The sequence below is a fragment of the Paramormyrops kingsleyae genome, chromosome 20 (genome assembly GCF_048594095.1).
Source record: "Paramormyrops kingsleyae isolate MSU_618 chromosome 20, PKINGS_0.4, whole genome shotgun sequence".
Lineage (NCBI taxonomy): Eukaryota > Metazoa > Chordata > Actinopteri > Osteoglossiformes > Mormyridae > Paramormyrops > Paramormyrops kingsleyae.
Genome location: NC_132816.1, coordinates 11875532 through 11893069, shown reverse-complemented (window position 1 = coordinate 11893069; position 17538 = coordinate 11875532). Strand labels below are relative to the sequence as shown.

Genomic DNA, 17538 nt, shown 5'->3' with positions numbered 1-17538 from the left:
GTGGCCCCATGCCAGCTTCTCTGTCGCTGTCCACATGCCAGACTGTGGATTTGGGGGTCTTCCGTCATCACGGTTACCAGCACTTGGCGGCTTTGTCTCCGGGAGACCAGTCCTGTTCATGGTGAAGCCCCGCTGCTCCACCCCCCCACACCCCCAGTCCATATCTCCTTTTATTTTCTGTCCTTTGAGCTGCTTATGTTTCTAACTACACTTGCAGATTTCCAATGCAGCACGTCTTTAGGGTTTAAAAATGGGTTCACATGCTCCGGTCTCTGATTTCACTTTGATATAAAGCCGCTTCAAACTGCAATTTCCTCAATACAGTCCAGCCTAGTTAGTGTCGGCATAAACAGAATTTAAGCGACGAGTGTTGTTTGGAGGATGTGGCGTTCTGCCAGTCGTGCAACACACAATAACTCAAAACCTCAGATACTTCTAACACCATAAAAATTGCCATTGGTTAAGTAAGCTTTAAAATAAATGTTACCATTGTTGACCTCCTTGGCCCAGCCCTACAGTGATCCATACTGGCTGGCCTGATTTGCTGTTCTCTGTAGGAAACCACCTACAGAGTCATTATTTATGTTCATGACGCCCGCTAGTTTTCATTAGTAGGGGCTACATGTTAACGTTTTAAAAACTATTTAACTCAATCAATAACCAGTTACCAATCCATAAAAGGGCGTCCAAGGTTTCTAATGCTGGAAGGCTGTAAAAAATAGTAGCCTGTAGTTATAATATGAATAATATAATTCAGACTCATTTATAGAAATTATGTTACTGATACGCTTGTTTGCATACTTTCAGATGGCTACCTGTCAAAATTGTATTAATCATCTGGATGTTTTCTGCATACAGCTCACCTGTGTCAGTCTATGGTGCATAAAAGACAAATGTATGTATTTTTTTGAAGAACCAGGGTTGATAACTCTCACGCATCTGGTGTGACACTCATGCTGTCAGGCTCTCACATGAAATCTTATGGCAAATTTATATTATTACATTATAAACCTATAAGCCTAAAATTAGCTACACCAAAAGCATTGAGGTAGTTTGCAAATGCTACAGACTATTTTCAAGGTAGTGAAACTGTCACATATATGTGTATGTGTGTGCAGACTTGTCTTGAATTAAAAATCTCACGCCAGCCAGCTGACTGAAGCTGGAAACCCTAAAGAACACATTCTCCATGCACTATGGCAAAATCAGCATTCTTTGTTGTCTGGTGCGCTAAAGCATTAGCCACATTTTTTGCTCAATACCACTTCGCAATGCTGATCGGTTTCTTAGCACTTGAAACGTCACAGGGAGCTATGCAGGAGAGCTAGCACCAACTGGGTAGCGAACAACAACCAATAAGCATCTGTCAGGTCTGTTCAACATCCTTACGTAAGGGCCAGCTGAGAGTCCCAGTATGACTGCAGTTGTGTCGCCCAATGAAGAACCTCAAATCATTGGTAGACGACAAAACTCAGGTCATGGGAATAACTGAAAACTTGGCGCCAAAACCGGGTGCTGGAAATGCTCTCTCTCCTAGTAAAACGCCATTTTTGGAGATCTACATTGTGGTAATGTATTAAATATAACAATTTACATAAGACAACATGCAATAGAACCTCTGTCAAATTAGAAGCAATCAAACAATGAGACAAAACTCTTCTCAACATTACTTTGACTAGCTAACAGATAATCCTTCAGATAAATACTTTATTTCATAGTTATTACAGTCCTGCTTTGCAGACACATTTTGAATATTAATGCTACCTATACCAGATCATGAGAAGCTCATTTTGCTCCCTTCAGGTATGTGTTATGGAATAAAACATCCTATATCCCTACACTTTATCCTAAAACACACACTCAAAAATATCGAAAGACAGACCAGTGAATATATATATTTAAACCTTATGAAAACCTTTAAGTCTCCATACATAAAAAATGTACAGACATCTTCCTTCCATACGGGATATCTATATTTAACGTCAAAGACGGCCTTATCTGGCCATCTTTAACATCGCTCACCATCTCAAAATAATCCACATTTTAAAAAATGCGGGCCTACATGGCTTTTAACACATGCACGTTCGCTACAGTTACGTAATTTCTTATAATAATGAAGGTTTGGGGCATGGAGGAGATGCTGAGGGGGAGGAGATGGCGCTCGGAGATAAGACCACTGGAAAGGAAGACACGTGACACTGTAAATCTGGAAGCAGGTTATGTTTACACAGGACTCTCACGCAGAATGCATGTGCGCCCAGGGACCGTGTCAGCCTCCGGCGGGCTTCACTTTGATCCCCTGTCAAAGCTACCTCATAATTAACCTATCAAGACACATTAGAAGCAGATGGAATGTCTATCAGTCACTCAGGGCAGCGGCGGGGGAATTACCCCTTTCATTTGCCCAGAGAAATGCAGCCGGGGCTGATGTGTCCGCCGCCGTGGTCGTGCAAATGGACTGGGACTGATGCAAGCGATCCCCCCCCCCGGACGAAGCCATGACACCTCGTTCATAACGATATGGACAGGGCCGCCAAATGCTTCCTAAATGTGATCTCTTTCTGGCCAAGAGTCACACAGAGGGAGACCAAGCGAGAGGCTAATTGAAAAAGGTAATCGTGAAACGACTTTTGGTAGAATGTGCCAGAGTGATTTCTATTTGTGAGCAGAAGCCTCAGGCTTTTTACCTAGCAGACCTTTTTGTTTGTCATTCAGCCTTTTTCTTGTCCAAATCAACATAGCACAGTAGTAACGTGTTACTATATCCAGGTGACTGGTAGAAAACTACAGAAATAGATCCATAAAACTATGACATATAAAACCCAAATTAAAAGTGACAAACAGATGGATCTCCTTGTTTGGATGTGCATATATAAAAATAAATCTGATTCTAAAATTTACCTTTAATCAAATAAAGCTGAAATGCAAACGAACATCACTGAGGGAGCGTGAGAAAGAATGATTTTTATCTAACATGAAAAGTATGTGTGTTTTTTGAAAGTGAAACAGACAAAACGCAAGTTTCATCTTCCTGTTTTTGGCCACTGACCTTCTGATCAACACAACTTAAATCCTTAAGCGGTCAATGTCAAAGGAGAACAGCATTACTCAGTTAAAAGCAAAATAATGCAAGACCAGGTTATATGCAGATTTCACTCCACTGTTTCTTGCATATGACACCTTTTAACAAAGCACAAAGCTATTTTTAATTTATGTCCTCTATATAATGTTAAACATCAGATATACAAAGAATTAAAACAACATGCAGCATAATGATGATTTGCAATTCCTGGACACTTCTATCACCTCATATTGATCACTGTGCTGTTTAAGACATCATCAATATAAACCTAAATACTTGTACTTTTTAATGGTAAGATTTGTTTCCATTAATTGTGAATACTCTAGAGGATGTACTGAATTTGACCTGCTATCAATAGCATTTTGAATGCACGCAAAACTCTAATGCACTACTGAATGACCTGCCTTTGCACAGGTTAGCAACAAGTTGTACAATGAATGCAGCACCTTAATGGAAACAACCTGTCAAACTGCTCAGATTTCACTGCCCTGGCTGGGTGTGTCACAGCGGGCTGCAAGGTGAGCTTCGTGCTATGCAAACTGTATACATGTATAGTGAGACAGAAGGGTCTTAACGGAATAGTATCACCCAGGTGCTAAAGCACCTTAGAAGACAGGGCATAGTTCGCGGTTTGAATTAAAACATAAAACACAAAACAAAGTAAAAACATAAAGCAGACACTGGTTAGACAGCACAACCTGTAACCATTTATGTTGTCTGACAACAGCATGTGACTATGTACTTAAACCTGTTTCAAGTTCTCTACAAAGCCTTTTAGAAAAGACTCAACAGGCAATGCCAAATAATCTATATAAGCATAGGAACTTTGAGAAACGTGTAAATGTTTCAGGGTGGGATCAGACTTTTTAGTCAATCAAAAGGGCTTCATGGGACTTAGATGCATCAACAGTCAGCACTTTTACTTCAACCAATCAACACCTAATCAACTACTTCACAGTAGTCCTATGAACCCAGGAGACATAGCATTAAGCTTACTAGTGCAAAACCTGATCCTCTACTTGAACTTACTCCTCAAAGGAATGAAAAGTAAATCTCGCAGATAAAATTCAGAGCATTTTTTTTTACCCTTTCCAGTGTCTTAATTTATTTGCAACCTTTACTTCACTATAAATACACATATGTACATTAAAAGTGCATTACTCAGAAGATAATGCAAATTGTGTGCTTAATGTAACACACCTGACTGAAAATAACTCATTTACATATGCCCAGTGCAACGAATATTTTATGCTAAGAGGGAATTGTATTAACTTGCAACATCTCGGCATTGTGTAATCGCCAATACATTTCCCAAATTTTCTATTATGTTAGAATGTGTAGGTTTTCCATCAGGCTGAAGTCACTATATACACTGGTGTGTATATATATACACCAATCAGCCATAACATTAAGATCACCTGCCTAATGTTGTGTAGGTCCCCCTCGTGTCGCCAAAACAGCTCTGAGCTGTCGGGGTTTGGGCTCCACGAGACCTCTGAAGGTGTCCTGTGGTATCTGGCACCAAGACGTTAGCAGCAGATCCTTTAAGTCCTGTAAGTTGTGAGGTGGGGCTTCCATGGATTGGACTTGTTTGTCCAGCACATCCCACAGATGCTCGATCGGATCGAGATCTGGGGAATTTGGAGACCAAGTCAACACCTTGAACTCTTTCTCATGTTCCTCAAGCCATTGCTGAACAATTTCTGCAGTGTGGCAGGGTGCATTATCCTGCCGAAAGAGGCCACTGCCATCAGGGAATACCATTGCCATGCAGAACATTGCCCAGAGCATCACACTGTCTCTGCCAGCTTGGCTTCCTCCCATAGTGCATCCTGGTGCCATCTCTCCAACAACATACATGCACCCGGTTGTTCACATGATATAAGAAAAAATGTGACTCATCAGACCAGGCCACCTTCTTCCATTGCTCCATGGTCCAGTTCTGACGCTCACGTGCCCATTGCAGGCGTTTTCAGTGGTACACAGGGGTCAGTGTGGGGACTCTACACAACCCCATACACAGCAATGCACTGTGTGATCTAACACCTTTCTATCATAACCAGCATTGAGTCTTTCAGCAGTTTGTGCTACAGTAGCTCTCCTGTGGGATCGGACCACACAGGCGAGCCTTTGCTCCCCACATGCATCTGTGAGCCCTGGGTGCCCATGACCCCATTGCAGGTTCACCGATTGACCTTCCTTGGGCCACTTCCAGTAGGTACTGACCACTGCATACCAGGAGCACCACACAAGGCCTGTAGTCTTGGAGATGCTCCGATGCTCTGTTCCAGTCATCTAGCCATCACAATTTGGCCCTTATCAAAGTCGCTCAAATCCTTACGCCTGCCCATTTTTCCTGCTTCCATCACATCAACGTCAAGAACAGACTGTTCACTTGCCTAATATATAATGCCACCCTTGACAGGTGCCATTGTAATGAGATAATCAATGTTATTCACTTCACCTGTCAGTGGTTTTAATGTTATGGCTGATCGGTGCATAAAACTCATATTCCCCTAAAATTAATTTTTGTGAGTTTCAGTTACGGTTTAACTGCTGACCTCCCATGTAAGGCTATTTAAAAATGCGTGGTGCACATGGTCCTAATGATAGCTTTATAAAGAGTGGAAAATAAATGCCTCTTTGAGCTTCAAACATTACAGGGGTTTATCAAATCGCTTTCTGTTACTAAATAATGAAAATGGACTTTAGATTTGCGGGAATGTACAAATGGTTTCACTCATTATGTTATCACACCCTCACATATTGCCTCAAGATCTCTGCAAATGTATGTAAAGATATTATTAACACACTTAAGCAGTAACATCCTTAAACGACCCTCTAAATGTGCATACCATTCATCAGAAGTTCAGTGTTGTAATAAAGCTTTGGCAAACGAAGGAAATGTACATGAAAGCATCAGTATGGACCCTAAATTACACACAAGACAGAGACCAGGGGTGATTCATTTGTGAGGGTTCATTTCTGTGCAGAACATACACATATGCATACATGCAGCTCATGTGTGTAATAATATATATATATATATATATCAGGAATGTGTGCCAGTCTCCTTTGTATATCAAAGCAACTGTATATGCTAGATTCTCAGTGTTGCCAAACAAAGGGGAATAAAAGAGGAAACAAAACCTGTTCACTGGAACACTGGGAATTGTTCAGAATGGAACTGTTTTACCTTCTGGAACCAATTATGTTTGACTGTAGGTCAATCCAAGGTAAAACCAATGGATTTTCTAAATTATACTATTTCTTCTGTACATGTAAAAGACTGTTTTTTTAATGATTTGCTCACTGCAGGAGTGTCATGGTTCTTTAATGTAAGACGCGCTCTCCATTGTTTACTGTTCACCAGTGATATTGTGTTTACTGTATGCTAATTACCTGACACACCAAATAACAGCCATTGGAGGAGCGAGCATGAATGTTCTCCCGGGCACCTGTGCTTCAAATCACAGCCGCGATAATGATAAATGGACCGAACAGCTCGAATTTTAGCATACGATAGCATGCTAATGCCACAGCTGACCTCCTAAAATGATAAACGATGGGCACCAAGCCAAAAAAAAAATAATAATAAGTGCCAGACGTCCAATATCCTCATGCAGCACAGGAAGCTAAGGAAAGATTTTCAAATTTCACGCATATTGCCTGTTAAAACTTCATTAACAGCAATTGCTTATCTGAGGTTTCCATTTCTGTCCCCTGTGTATACATGTATATTTATCCTAGCTCTTCTAATAACCTAACTAACTAGGGAATTAATTCCTGATACATTTCAAAAACACACAAAAAATAAACTGAAGTGCCCACAGTGTGCAACTGTGTTTGGCTTTTGTATTTACTTCCTGGTATCTAAGAATTTTAGTAAAAAGACCAAAAAGACAATAAAAGACCCATATTATGGATGTGACAGGAAAATGACAAAATTACCACTTCTTGTTCATTTAAGAAGCAGCCGCTTTTATACATAAATATTTTATGTACTGAGAAGGACTATCATTTTAATTTGCATATTCTAAAACCACAGGTGGCAGTAATTCAGTTATTAAAAGGTTACTGTAGTGTACCATTTACTGTAGCATCACAACAGATCTGGAGCAGTGAATCCTCCCCAACTGTAATGAGGCTAATGAGGTGGCTTTTTAACTAAGCAGCCTGATATCCCCTGTATCTGCGGAGGAAGCTGTAAGCCGTGCCCAACTCCTCAGCATCCCATGAGGCTTTTCAAAATTCAATAAATAACATCTGTAGGCGATGTTGGGTGCAGACCTAGCAGAGTGCGTCATAACACCAAGCTGGCTGAACAAAGAAACCATGACGACTGCCAGGTTTCCATGGCAACTGCTGCAAGACCTGGAGAGTATAATAGCACATCAATCACTGTCCAAAAGAACTTCATTATCAGCAAAAATAATCCTTTAGGATCTGTTTAGTGAGCAACTGCCGGTCAACTCACCTCAAAGCCTTGCTCTCTGGCAAAAGTGGCTGCCTCCTGAAATAAAACAAAAATGAGCAGTTAATTACAGAGACACTCTGCAGGGTACAACACAATATGAGCAGAGACATCTCACTTTCTTCAGTCACTTATCTTAAGCCTTGTGCTATTTTCCGAGGTTAAGTATCATAAACCGATTCCACTCTGCCTTCTTTTCAATTAGTATTCCAAACGCTAAACAACTGCTCTGATGTGCCAGGGGTATTTTTTTCCCTAAATTACCCCAGCAGCATGACAACAGCGTGGCAGGTTCCAGCCTGAACCATCTCACTTCTCTTTTGTAACCCATGAGAAAATTGAAAAATAACAAGGTCGAGCCCGTGAAGTATGCAACACCATGAGACACGGTGACAAACGGAAAGCATGCCGCTTTACTCATCACTAATGTCCGGTGATAGGCAGTCAACGGCGCATAACGAACTGTGAAAAAGCCATAAATTACGATGACAGAAGACAGTATTGATGGACTAATCCCATCGCCGGATTTACGGTTTTAACTACGGAACCCACATGCTACAGTGAGGTGAGTCTATGATGGTAAATTATCCAATTATGTCGGAAAGGTCTTGCATTTGCTTTACAGTGTGACCTTGGGGAGATGTTGACATCCTTGCCCTTTAGGAGAGGAAGGAGTGAGGGGGGAGAAAAAAAGCAATAAGGTTAGTGGGTCCCGGGGGGCGGCTGGCGGCCCGTCTGCCACGGGTCAGCATAATGGTACCGGGGACACGTCAATTAATCTGCCACACGCAGATGAGCCAGAGGCTGGGCCAAGCGAGTGGGCCTGGCACCAGCCCGGGCTTCGGACGGGCGAGGGGGTGGCTGGAAGCGTATGATGAGAATGGAGGAGCCCTGTCTGGCCATCCTGGCACTGTGGAAGCTAATAACTAGGCCCCATCCCCCATGTCAATTTCCATTGGTTACCTCCTGTCACCTCCTGTGGATGTGCCCTCTGTACCGCCCCCCCCCATCTCTTTCTGCATATGACCAAGATACTGACTAATACATCAGGCCAACCAAGACATTTTGTAATAATAAATACCTCAAAGACTCCGCTGGCCAAGTGGTTAGGAGATGGATCAATAGTTATTACTACTATTAGTACTATTTAAATTACTGTGGTTACATGCAAAGGAACTGTTTTGCGTTCACATCTCATTAAGAGCGAGCGATTTGCCAATTTACATGTAGCGCTCGATTCAGTGCTACAGCAGCTGTTTCCCTACTTTCTGCTTGAACAAACGGCTTGAAGACGGCAAATGTCTGCCTGGATAGTCGGAAAAAAAAAGAAGAAGGGGTATTTCGGAAAATTAATATTAACATAAATTAAATGCATTTTTTTTTAAAGACATTTTCTTTCCTTTTTTTGCGATACGCATACATCACCAACTATTCCTGTGCCTGCATTTTAATTAAATTATAAGTTGGATTCGTTGAACACTTTTATGTAAATGCATAGAAAGAGTTCGGTATTTGCTCGGGATGTAAGCCTGACACACCACAGCCGCTCCGCCGGGAATGTGCTATCAGGGTGGCAGTGCGCCCCTCCCCTATAGCGCCGCGTAATAAAATCCTGGAATCCTTTCATACCTTCCAGGCCACAAATCACAACTTCATTATTGGCTAATTCAGTTATTTGCATTGCCAAGGTTAAACAGGGTTTACTGGGAGTAATTAGGCAGTACAGTTTAGCATTAACTCCTTGAATTAGTGTGAAGTCAGTGCTTAGACCTTATTATAACTATACAGTGTGAACCACATGAAATATATTTCCTTATTATGTAACAGTGTTGTTGCTAAGATGGCCAACAGCAGAGGCCTTACAGACAAGGATCCGGTTCTTTGCTCTGATTTATTATAGGTGCAAGGGGTGAAACGAGTATCTCCACAGGTTATACACGGCACAGTAGAAAAGCAAAACAAAACATCAAACAAAAGCAAACACAATCTAGAGAGAAAAAAAATGAACACAGTAAATGTCTACAAATACCTCAGACCTCCAGCAACTGAGTTGGGCAACACCATAAAAATTTAAGGGGTCTACCAATAAAGAATTCAGTGAGGATGTCTCCTATTAACAAATTAATTTATAGAATATTAAGGGATGATAACAAAAAAAAGCATTATAAGAAAAAAACATGGAAAAGAATCAATGACTCATAATTTGGGTTGGCCACTGAGGTGAAACTAATAAAGATCCCTGCCCAGTTAGCCATTTGGTACCTTCCATGTCCTCCATTTTAAATAGACCAGTTGGTTTGGCTGCTTGCCCCTTCTGAAATGGAGCCCCCATTAATGTAAATAATAGCTTTTTATCTAGGTGTTTTATCTATATTCAAATTTTAGTCTTAATTGGCTCCTGCTCTGGATTGGATGAGCAGTTTTCGAGAATAGATGGATGGACAATATTAATTAGTTCCATATTTTGCATTGTTCACTGACAGAGAAAGTCTAGCAGTGTCTACATTCATATACACAAATTTTCAGTCAATCTGACTATTGCACATTCCTCAAAACATGTTGGCAACACTTTACTTAAAGCAGTCATATAACTGCATTATACATACCATCATAATGCATTATGAATGTTCTAGGAAGCTTTCATCTACAATGCATTATAAATACCTTCATAATGCATTATATTGACCATTATAATGCATTATGAAGGCATTTATAGTGCATTATAGCTGAGAGCATTCATAATGGTCAATAAACATGGTTATAAAGTGTTATGCCTTTTTATAAATAGTTATATCTGTGTTTATAATACTTTATGAATGCATTATAATGCATTATGAAGATATCTATAATGCAGTTAGTTATATGACTGCTTTAAGCAAAGTGTTACCAAAATTTCTTTCGACTTCAATATGAGAGGTTAAAACGAGTTAGTGTGTTTCATAATCGCCTGTCACACAACTGAATTTTACAAGACAAAGTTCAACGGCTAGATAGTGAGAAAAGACCAAGAGTTCCGCGTCTGCCCCAACGATTGCCGAGCACGACGGTCCCTATTATGACCAGGTGCTCCGTTATCGCTGCTGAATAATTTATTTCACGCAGAAGGAGTTTCTGGTTCATGTCTTGGCTTTTATTGGCCTGCAAAGCAGACTTCAATATATGTAAAAAAAAAAAAACAACACTAACGTGTTTTAACAGATCTTGCAAAAAATCTGTTCTTAGGTGCTTCACTAATGCATCCGTTTGAACAATGGGCCAGAAACATAGGCATCACTTCAGCCACTGACAATTGCAATGATAAAATAATAGCATTTCGAACCCGTGAAGCTTACCAAACGTTTATGCTATGACATACAAATAATAAATACTGTGATTAAGTCTGCTGTATTGTCTACAGTTGTTTGTAATTATTTGACAAGCATGCAAAAAAATGATGGCAGTGTTTCAAAAACAATATAAATCAAAGATCAGAGCCCAGCACTAAGGTTAATAAAAGTTGATACACTGAAAGACTAAATTCCCCCAGGCAAATACAAACCAAAAACGTTAGCTCAGTTGCGCTAGCCTAAAGTAATGCTGAGGCAGAAATTAAAATGTGTTTGACACGGGGAAGCTACGCTGGCCCCATATTTTATTTACAGTAAGAGTTACACTTATTTTGTGTTTGTGATCTTTCAGCAAATGGCCATTTGTTGGGTCTAATGTGATATGCTACGCCTGGAGACAATGAATACAATGAAACAAAAGTAGATTCCTTAGCCAATCACACCTTTCACAATTGTCTGAGTGGTTTGGAGACAGTTCCTTAAACAGGCAGCGGACTTCCCAAAAGGGATGGTTATGGACCAATATGAACCATCCATTTGCTATTATAGGGTCACAGGAATTCTATCCCAAGAGGCGTAGGACACAAGGCAGGGGGTCACCCTCGATGGGATGCCAGTCTTTCACAGGGCATACATTCATTAGGGTCAATGTAGAGAAACCAGTTCAGGAATCGAACCCATAAACCCTGGACTATGAGGCAATGGTGCTTACAGTATATCCCGACTCCGACCTAAATCAATACATGGATAACATTATATAAACATTATTAAACATTTCAGAGAAAAAGTGAAAAGAGGGTTAAACTGTTTAAACAGTAATACAAATGTCTTCTTTCACTTGTGGAAGTGCACAGTGGGATACAAGTGTGATTTAGCACCTTTGGCGTGCTCATGTCAAAAACAAATCATTGCAGGGAAAATAAAGAATAGCTGCACACTCTAAGCCCCATGTTTCTGGTTAAGAGGAAGGCTGGCAGTGCTATATAATCTAAGCTACCTTCAGGATAAACCAGCAAATGTGAAAATATTGGGAGCCACATCAAAGAAAAGTTTATTGAAGCAATTACAGTCTGTATTCATACCATGAAATTTACACATTATTGGATATATGTTACCAATGTATGTACTATAGTTATCTGGGACTTATACTGAGTCTGGGATTGCATGACTTTCATAATTCAGCCAATATGCCATACTTTTTTTTTTTAAACAGAGACCAGCAACATCTAGTTTTGCCACAAATCACCGTATTCAACTCACTATTTTCTTTCCCACAAAGATCATTTTCGTTGATACCAAAATTTTGAAGGGAAGAAGAGATAATTTTTTTCAATATCATTTCTGGAAGATAAACGGCAGATGGGGAGAAACGTACACTCCCAGCTGAAGAAGATGAAACTCTCTGTAGTGCAACGGCACAAAACATTAAAAAGCTCTTACCTGTACATTACAGACATACCCGTTTCATTCAAGGCAGTTTGGAAATTAACAGCACAGCTTTTATTGCATGTGTTTAAAATGATCTCTTGATGAATAAAGAGGATTTTGCCTGGAGCTGTTTTTGGCTGTTTAAAACACCAGGCCACACCAAAAATCATCAAACTACAGAGGTACCAAAAAAGTTTAGTATTAACCAAGTCTGCAGACCCCAACTAACAGACAACCATCAGGGATTTATTTTCACCAAGAACTTGAAGCTGATCTACAGATTTGGTTGACACAGTCTAGAGGCTTGTTTTGTCTATACTTGGTCTGGTTTATAATGATTTCAACATAGGTTCTGATGCAAGTCATATGCCCACATTGTTAATCAGACAACAACATGGAGAGATGGTGCTGTAAGCTCTTCAAACACACATAGCAGCCCCGAAACATAGTGTGTATCTCTCCAGATCTTTCCTGGCATGAATGCAAAATCCCTTTAGGTTACTCATGTTGCACAAATTATAATACAGTGAGCGGCGTGTTAGCCTATTGTAGGTAATTTTACTTTGTTTATTAATGCATTCTGCATGTGTAAACATCTGAAAGCTACGAAATCTGGGTCAGAGACAAATTGCTTAAGACAGGTTTTAGTTGTGAGGCTCTGATGAGAGACACTGTAGTGGATTGAGTCAGATAATCTACACTAAAAGACAATTGATATCTAGCTGTTATTTGTATACAAATTTTGCAAAATTAGACATGTCTGTATTGAAATTCATAAAATATAAATATCATAGCTAACCATCAAAGAGTGAACTTAAATTTACATTCACACACAAGATGGATAGTTGGAACCGATCTGTCTAACCTTCAAATTTAAAGGTAGGTGACAGCTTAAAAGCTTAAAATCTAGAGATGCACTCAGTACTGTACTGGTTAACCTCCTCATCTAGTTTTTGAGTTATAGTTTAAGCAGAATTCTCCATCCTGATACCTGTCAAAAAAAATGGGTCAAGTTACAACTCCGCTTAATTTGCTGGGAGAGAAGCTCACAATTAATTTAATTTCCCTGCCATTTACAGGCTGCATTGGTGAACTTTTACAGAAGCGAGACTTGGAGCCTTTACCAGATTTGCCTCAGCGGTTGACAGATGTCATTACCAACTGTGTGGAGTTCTGCATGAACTACCATAGCTCCATTCTCTCAATTAAGGAGCTGATAGGGAGGGACTTTACAGAATACAAGCTTACGTCTATTTTACTGTCACTTGGCAACGAGACACAATTTAATCAAAACACTAGCAGCCAAGCAAGACTGAAGAGATTGCTAGATATGCTCAGTTGTCAGGCCTGGTGTGATAGGCAGACAACACAAACAAACAGTGTTACACAGCCACTGAGAGGGTTGGTCTCCAAAGCCCGCATGGCAGCTTCAGCCCTCTGCAAAGCACGTGCCCCTTTCCTACTTTAATGACACTCATGTGACCTTCTCTTCTGACCCATTTAACTGTCCAAGAAGCGGACTATAAAATTTTAACCCGCGGCTTCTGGAAAAGCTCAGAGTTAAAGCAGAAGGAAACATTTGCGGTATATCTACATCTGATAAGCCATGAATGTCGTAGGAGCAACAGGAAGTTAAGAGAATTTGTAATACAGGATATAACATCATAAGGTAAAGGAAGCAATGCAAAGGCACACATTGTCTCGGCTCTCGGGGGTGGGCGTAATTACTGGCTTGTGCATGCGAATGGCATCTGCAGTGACATGGGGCTGTCCCCAAGCAAAGACCACGCTTACACCTATACTCATTACGAGGTGAAACGGAAACAACACAACAGACCAACAGACATTTACTGGCAGTGGAATAATACCAAAAAGATCCATCAAAACAATATGAGGGGAAACAACTGGTTATTTCTACTGGCAAAGTAAAAGTACTTTGCTGCTAAATGATATGATATTTTATGTACTGCTTCTTTACAACAAAAAAAAAATCAAATAAACTTTCAGCAGTTGGATACAAAAGCTTCATAGAGAAAAAGAACATAATCTCCCTGCTAGATCACTTAGCCTGCTCTATTCACTTCTGACTACATAATAAAGATCTTGCTCTCTTTTACTGCGCGCATATTTAAAACGGTAAAAAAAGAAGAAGAAAAAAGTATTTTTCGACAATATGAACCATTTGTGTCAAGGAGATGAAAGCTTCCTTTTAATGAACTGGCCACATCAGACTCGGATTTGTTCATGGGCCCTATCTGCTGATGTGGCATGAAATGGCCCCGTGCCAGGTGAGGGGGGGGGGGGGGGGGGGGCAGGGTCTAATTTACTGAGGTTTGGAGGAGCGAGCTGTTCCCCCGGCCTGTGCGCAGCTACCCGTAAGGAGTCCGAAAAAGAAAGGCTATATCCGCAAGGCTTTGCTTCAAGGAAATACTTACCGCCATGCAATCAAAAAGACCACAATAATGTGGGTCATCAAAATAATAACTTATTTGGTTCATATGGGAACAATGCTGCACTTCAAAGGGGTGTGGTTTGAAAATAAGTAACAGATCATTTCCTCCACCATTCAATCGTCTGTATTCCATCAATCTTATATATGTTTCTAAGTGTCCCCCATGTTACATCAATTCATTCTACAGCAATGCAACACTCCCTCCAATGCAAGACATTTTACGTGACATTGTTTAGATTTGTTCAACAAAACCTTTATAGGAGAACACCGTATAATTTCATTAATGAAAACCAGTTCCAAAAAAAGCGTAGACTTAAAATTTATGTCACTGATATAATACCTAATTTACTCAGTTTTCAACACCCACAAGCACAGAAATGAGTTCCAGCATAACCTTGGGAAATAAACAAATAAATGATGCCCATTACATTTGGTGAAGCTGCATTTTTAGGCCACGCAACCAGTTCGAATTTTGAAATATATCAAATTTAGATTTTTTTTCCCTACCTAAAATCAAAAGACTTCTGAACCTACTTTTATACAACTCCTGCGGTCCAACATACTGTAATAATAAATCTACAAACTGCAGCAGAATGGGGGGATGAGAGGTGACGGAAAGCAAAGGGTGAGTGTGCCCTATAAAAAATAAAAAAAACATGACAGGACTGTGGGAATATTGTCATCCGAGGACAAAAGGCCTTCTTTTCCACAGTGCTCCGGAAGATAAGAGAAAGGAAAACATCCCTTTGGCCTTTGAGTCCTACTAGATCACAAGCAGGAAAATACAGGGTTATAGGGTATCAGACGAGGCCGGTGTTAAACCTCTCTAAGTCATTCCAGCAACAAGCTGACATCCTGCACTCACTCTCGCTGTGACAGAAATATACCGGCCCCAGCGCCGGCGGAGAGCTCACACTATTGATCGACCCTCAGCACAATATCTCCTCTTACATCCATCATTACTCTCGTTCAAAGGACTCTGGTCCCAACCTGCTTGTTAAGATGCCGCACGGTCTCATATTTCCCGCGTGCCGTTCGAGAACCCCTCTTTTAACCCTCGGCGATTTCAAATATTCCACGGTTCACTTTCGGAGGATTTCCAAGGCTACCCCGAGTCTGCACAATTACAGTTGTTAGCCGAGCTCCCCTGGTGGAGGCATGCTCTCTCGCTGCTTGGATTATTGACAGAAAACATTTGGCAGGGCCCGGCTGGGACATGTACCGAGACGACGTATACTGATTCGGCGCTCTATAGCAGCAGGTGAGCGCTTTGGCGATGGGTACGGTCTCGACGCGGCGCTGTGAAGTAAAACCGCGGCAGAGCAGCCGCTGGCACAAACGCCGTGCCAATGGTGCTTCAGAAATAAATAAATAAACATGGCACTTGGTACAACAATGAAGCCAGTTACACAATACAGAAAGTGTCAGTACTGTCCGTTTTTTTGTCTTTAACAAGCATTGTGTGGGCTTTTGACTTAAATGACTGAGGACAGTGACTCGGAGGAAGGCGGCGGGCTCGATCTGGCCGTACGCATTGTCTCTGCACTTCCCTTATTACTTCCTTTACGTTTAAATCCGTCTTTCTCACGGGCACATCCTTTCCTTTGGAAGACGCGGGAGACACCTCTCTCGGCCAAGCCTGTGGGCTGCTTCAATGGGCCAGAAAACAAAAACAGGATACACTCCCCCCCCCCCCCCACCATGTCTCAAATTCATGGGAGTTTTACTTACACAAAAATGTTCTGAGGGCAGAAGGAAAAATGATTGGTTCATACAGATAACCAATCAGATCATAGGATAAATGGGTCCACACAACTAGAGGAGGAGGGACCAACCAATCAGCTGTCTTGGTCCAGCTTCCTACAGTTGCTTGGACCCACCTCCTATACAATCTGATTGGTTATCACTCTGAACAAATCATTTTTCCATCTGCCCTCAGAACATTTTTGTGTAAGTAAAACTCTCAGGAGCTTGTAGCAAACACTTCCCAGGTACTCGGAAGCAATAGGGGCATAGTGCACCCTGCAGAGATTTGACCCTCAACTCCTTCTTTGCCGTGCGGTTCAGCAAGTTACTGTAGAATTTTATGCCTGTGACTGGAAAGTCACCGGTTCAAATTCCAGAGTTGGCAGACTGATGCTTTCGTTGGGCCCTTGAGCAAAGCCCTTAACCCCCCGAAAAATGCTACAGGGGAGTCGTATTAATGGCTGACCCAGTGCTCAGGCCCCAACTTGGTTCTCACTTGTATGTGTACGTATGTCTCAAAGAACAACAAGATAGGATATTCCCAAAGAAACATTCCAATGTACATGTACACATACTCGTACAAATGGCAAATAAAGCATTTTTTTCCCACCATACCAGACCCTACGCTCAGTCGAAAGCATGGTGGATACCGACATACTGTCAGGTTGAGGATCAAGTGGAACCGTGAGACAGAACCTGGCTCGTTCGGGAAGAGGGATTCTCACAGCTTTCTGGGGTCACCCACACACTGACACCGCCGTACACCGACACCGAAAAGGACCCACGGGCTGAACCGAGGAGACGAGGCTTCCGAGCCGGCCATCAAACGCCCGGGAAGATGTATACATAGAGCAGCCGTGATTTCGGCTGTGCTGAGAGGATGTGACAGCATCAAGAGACACTGCCATGTCCCGGCATGCGGAAGATACATGATGGCGAGGAGAGGCTGCCGAAAGCACAGGAGAATAAATCTCTTAATCGCGCACTGGCTCACGGTAACTCCCGACTCCATTTTATGAGGAATAGAGCG

At 41.3% G+C, this 17538-nt stretch overlaps 1 protein-coding gene across 3 annotated transcripts in view; it reads right to left on the bottom strand.

The window, feature by feature from the left end:
• Positions 1-17538, bottom strand: part of LOC111836876 (adenosine kinase-like) — a 129914-nt gene that overhangs the window by 12804 nt on the left and 99572 nt on the right. For all 3 annotated transcript variants that reach the window (XM_023798524.2, XM_023798560.2, XM_023798544.2), the window contains one exon: positions 7560-7595. In XM_023798524.2, coding sequence (XP_023654292.1) covers positions 7560-7595 — 36 coding nt within the window. The remainder of the gene's footprint in view (positions 1-7559; positions 7596-17538) is intronic.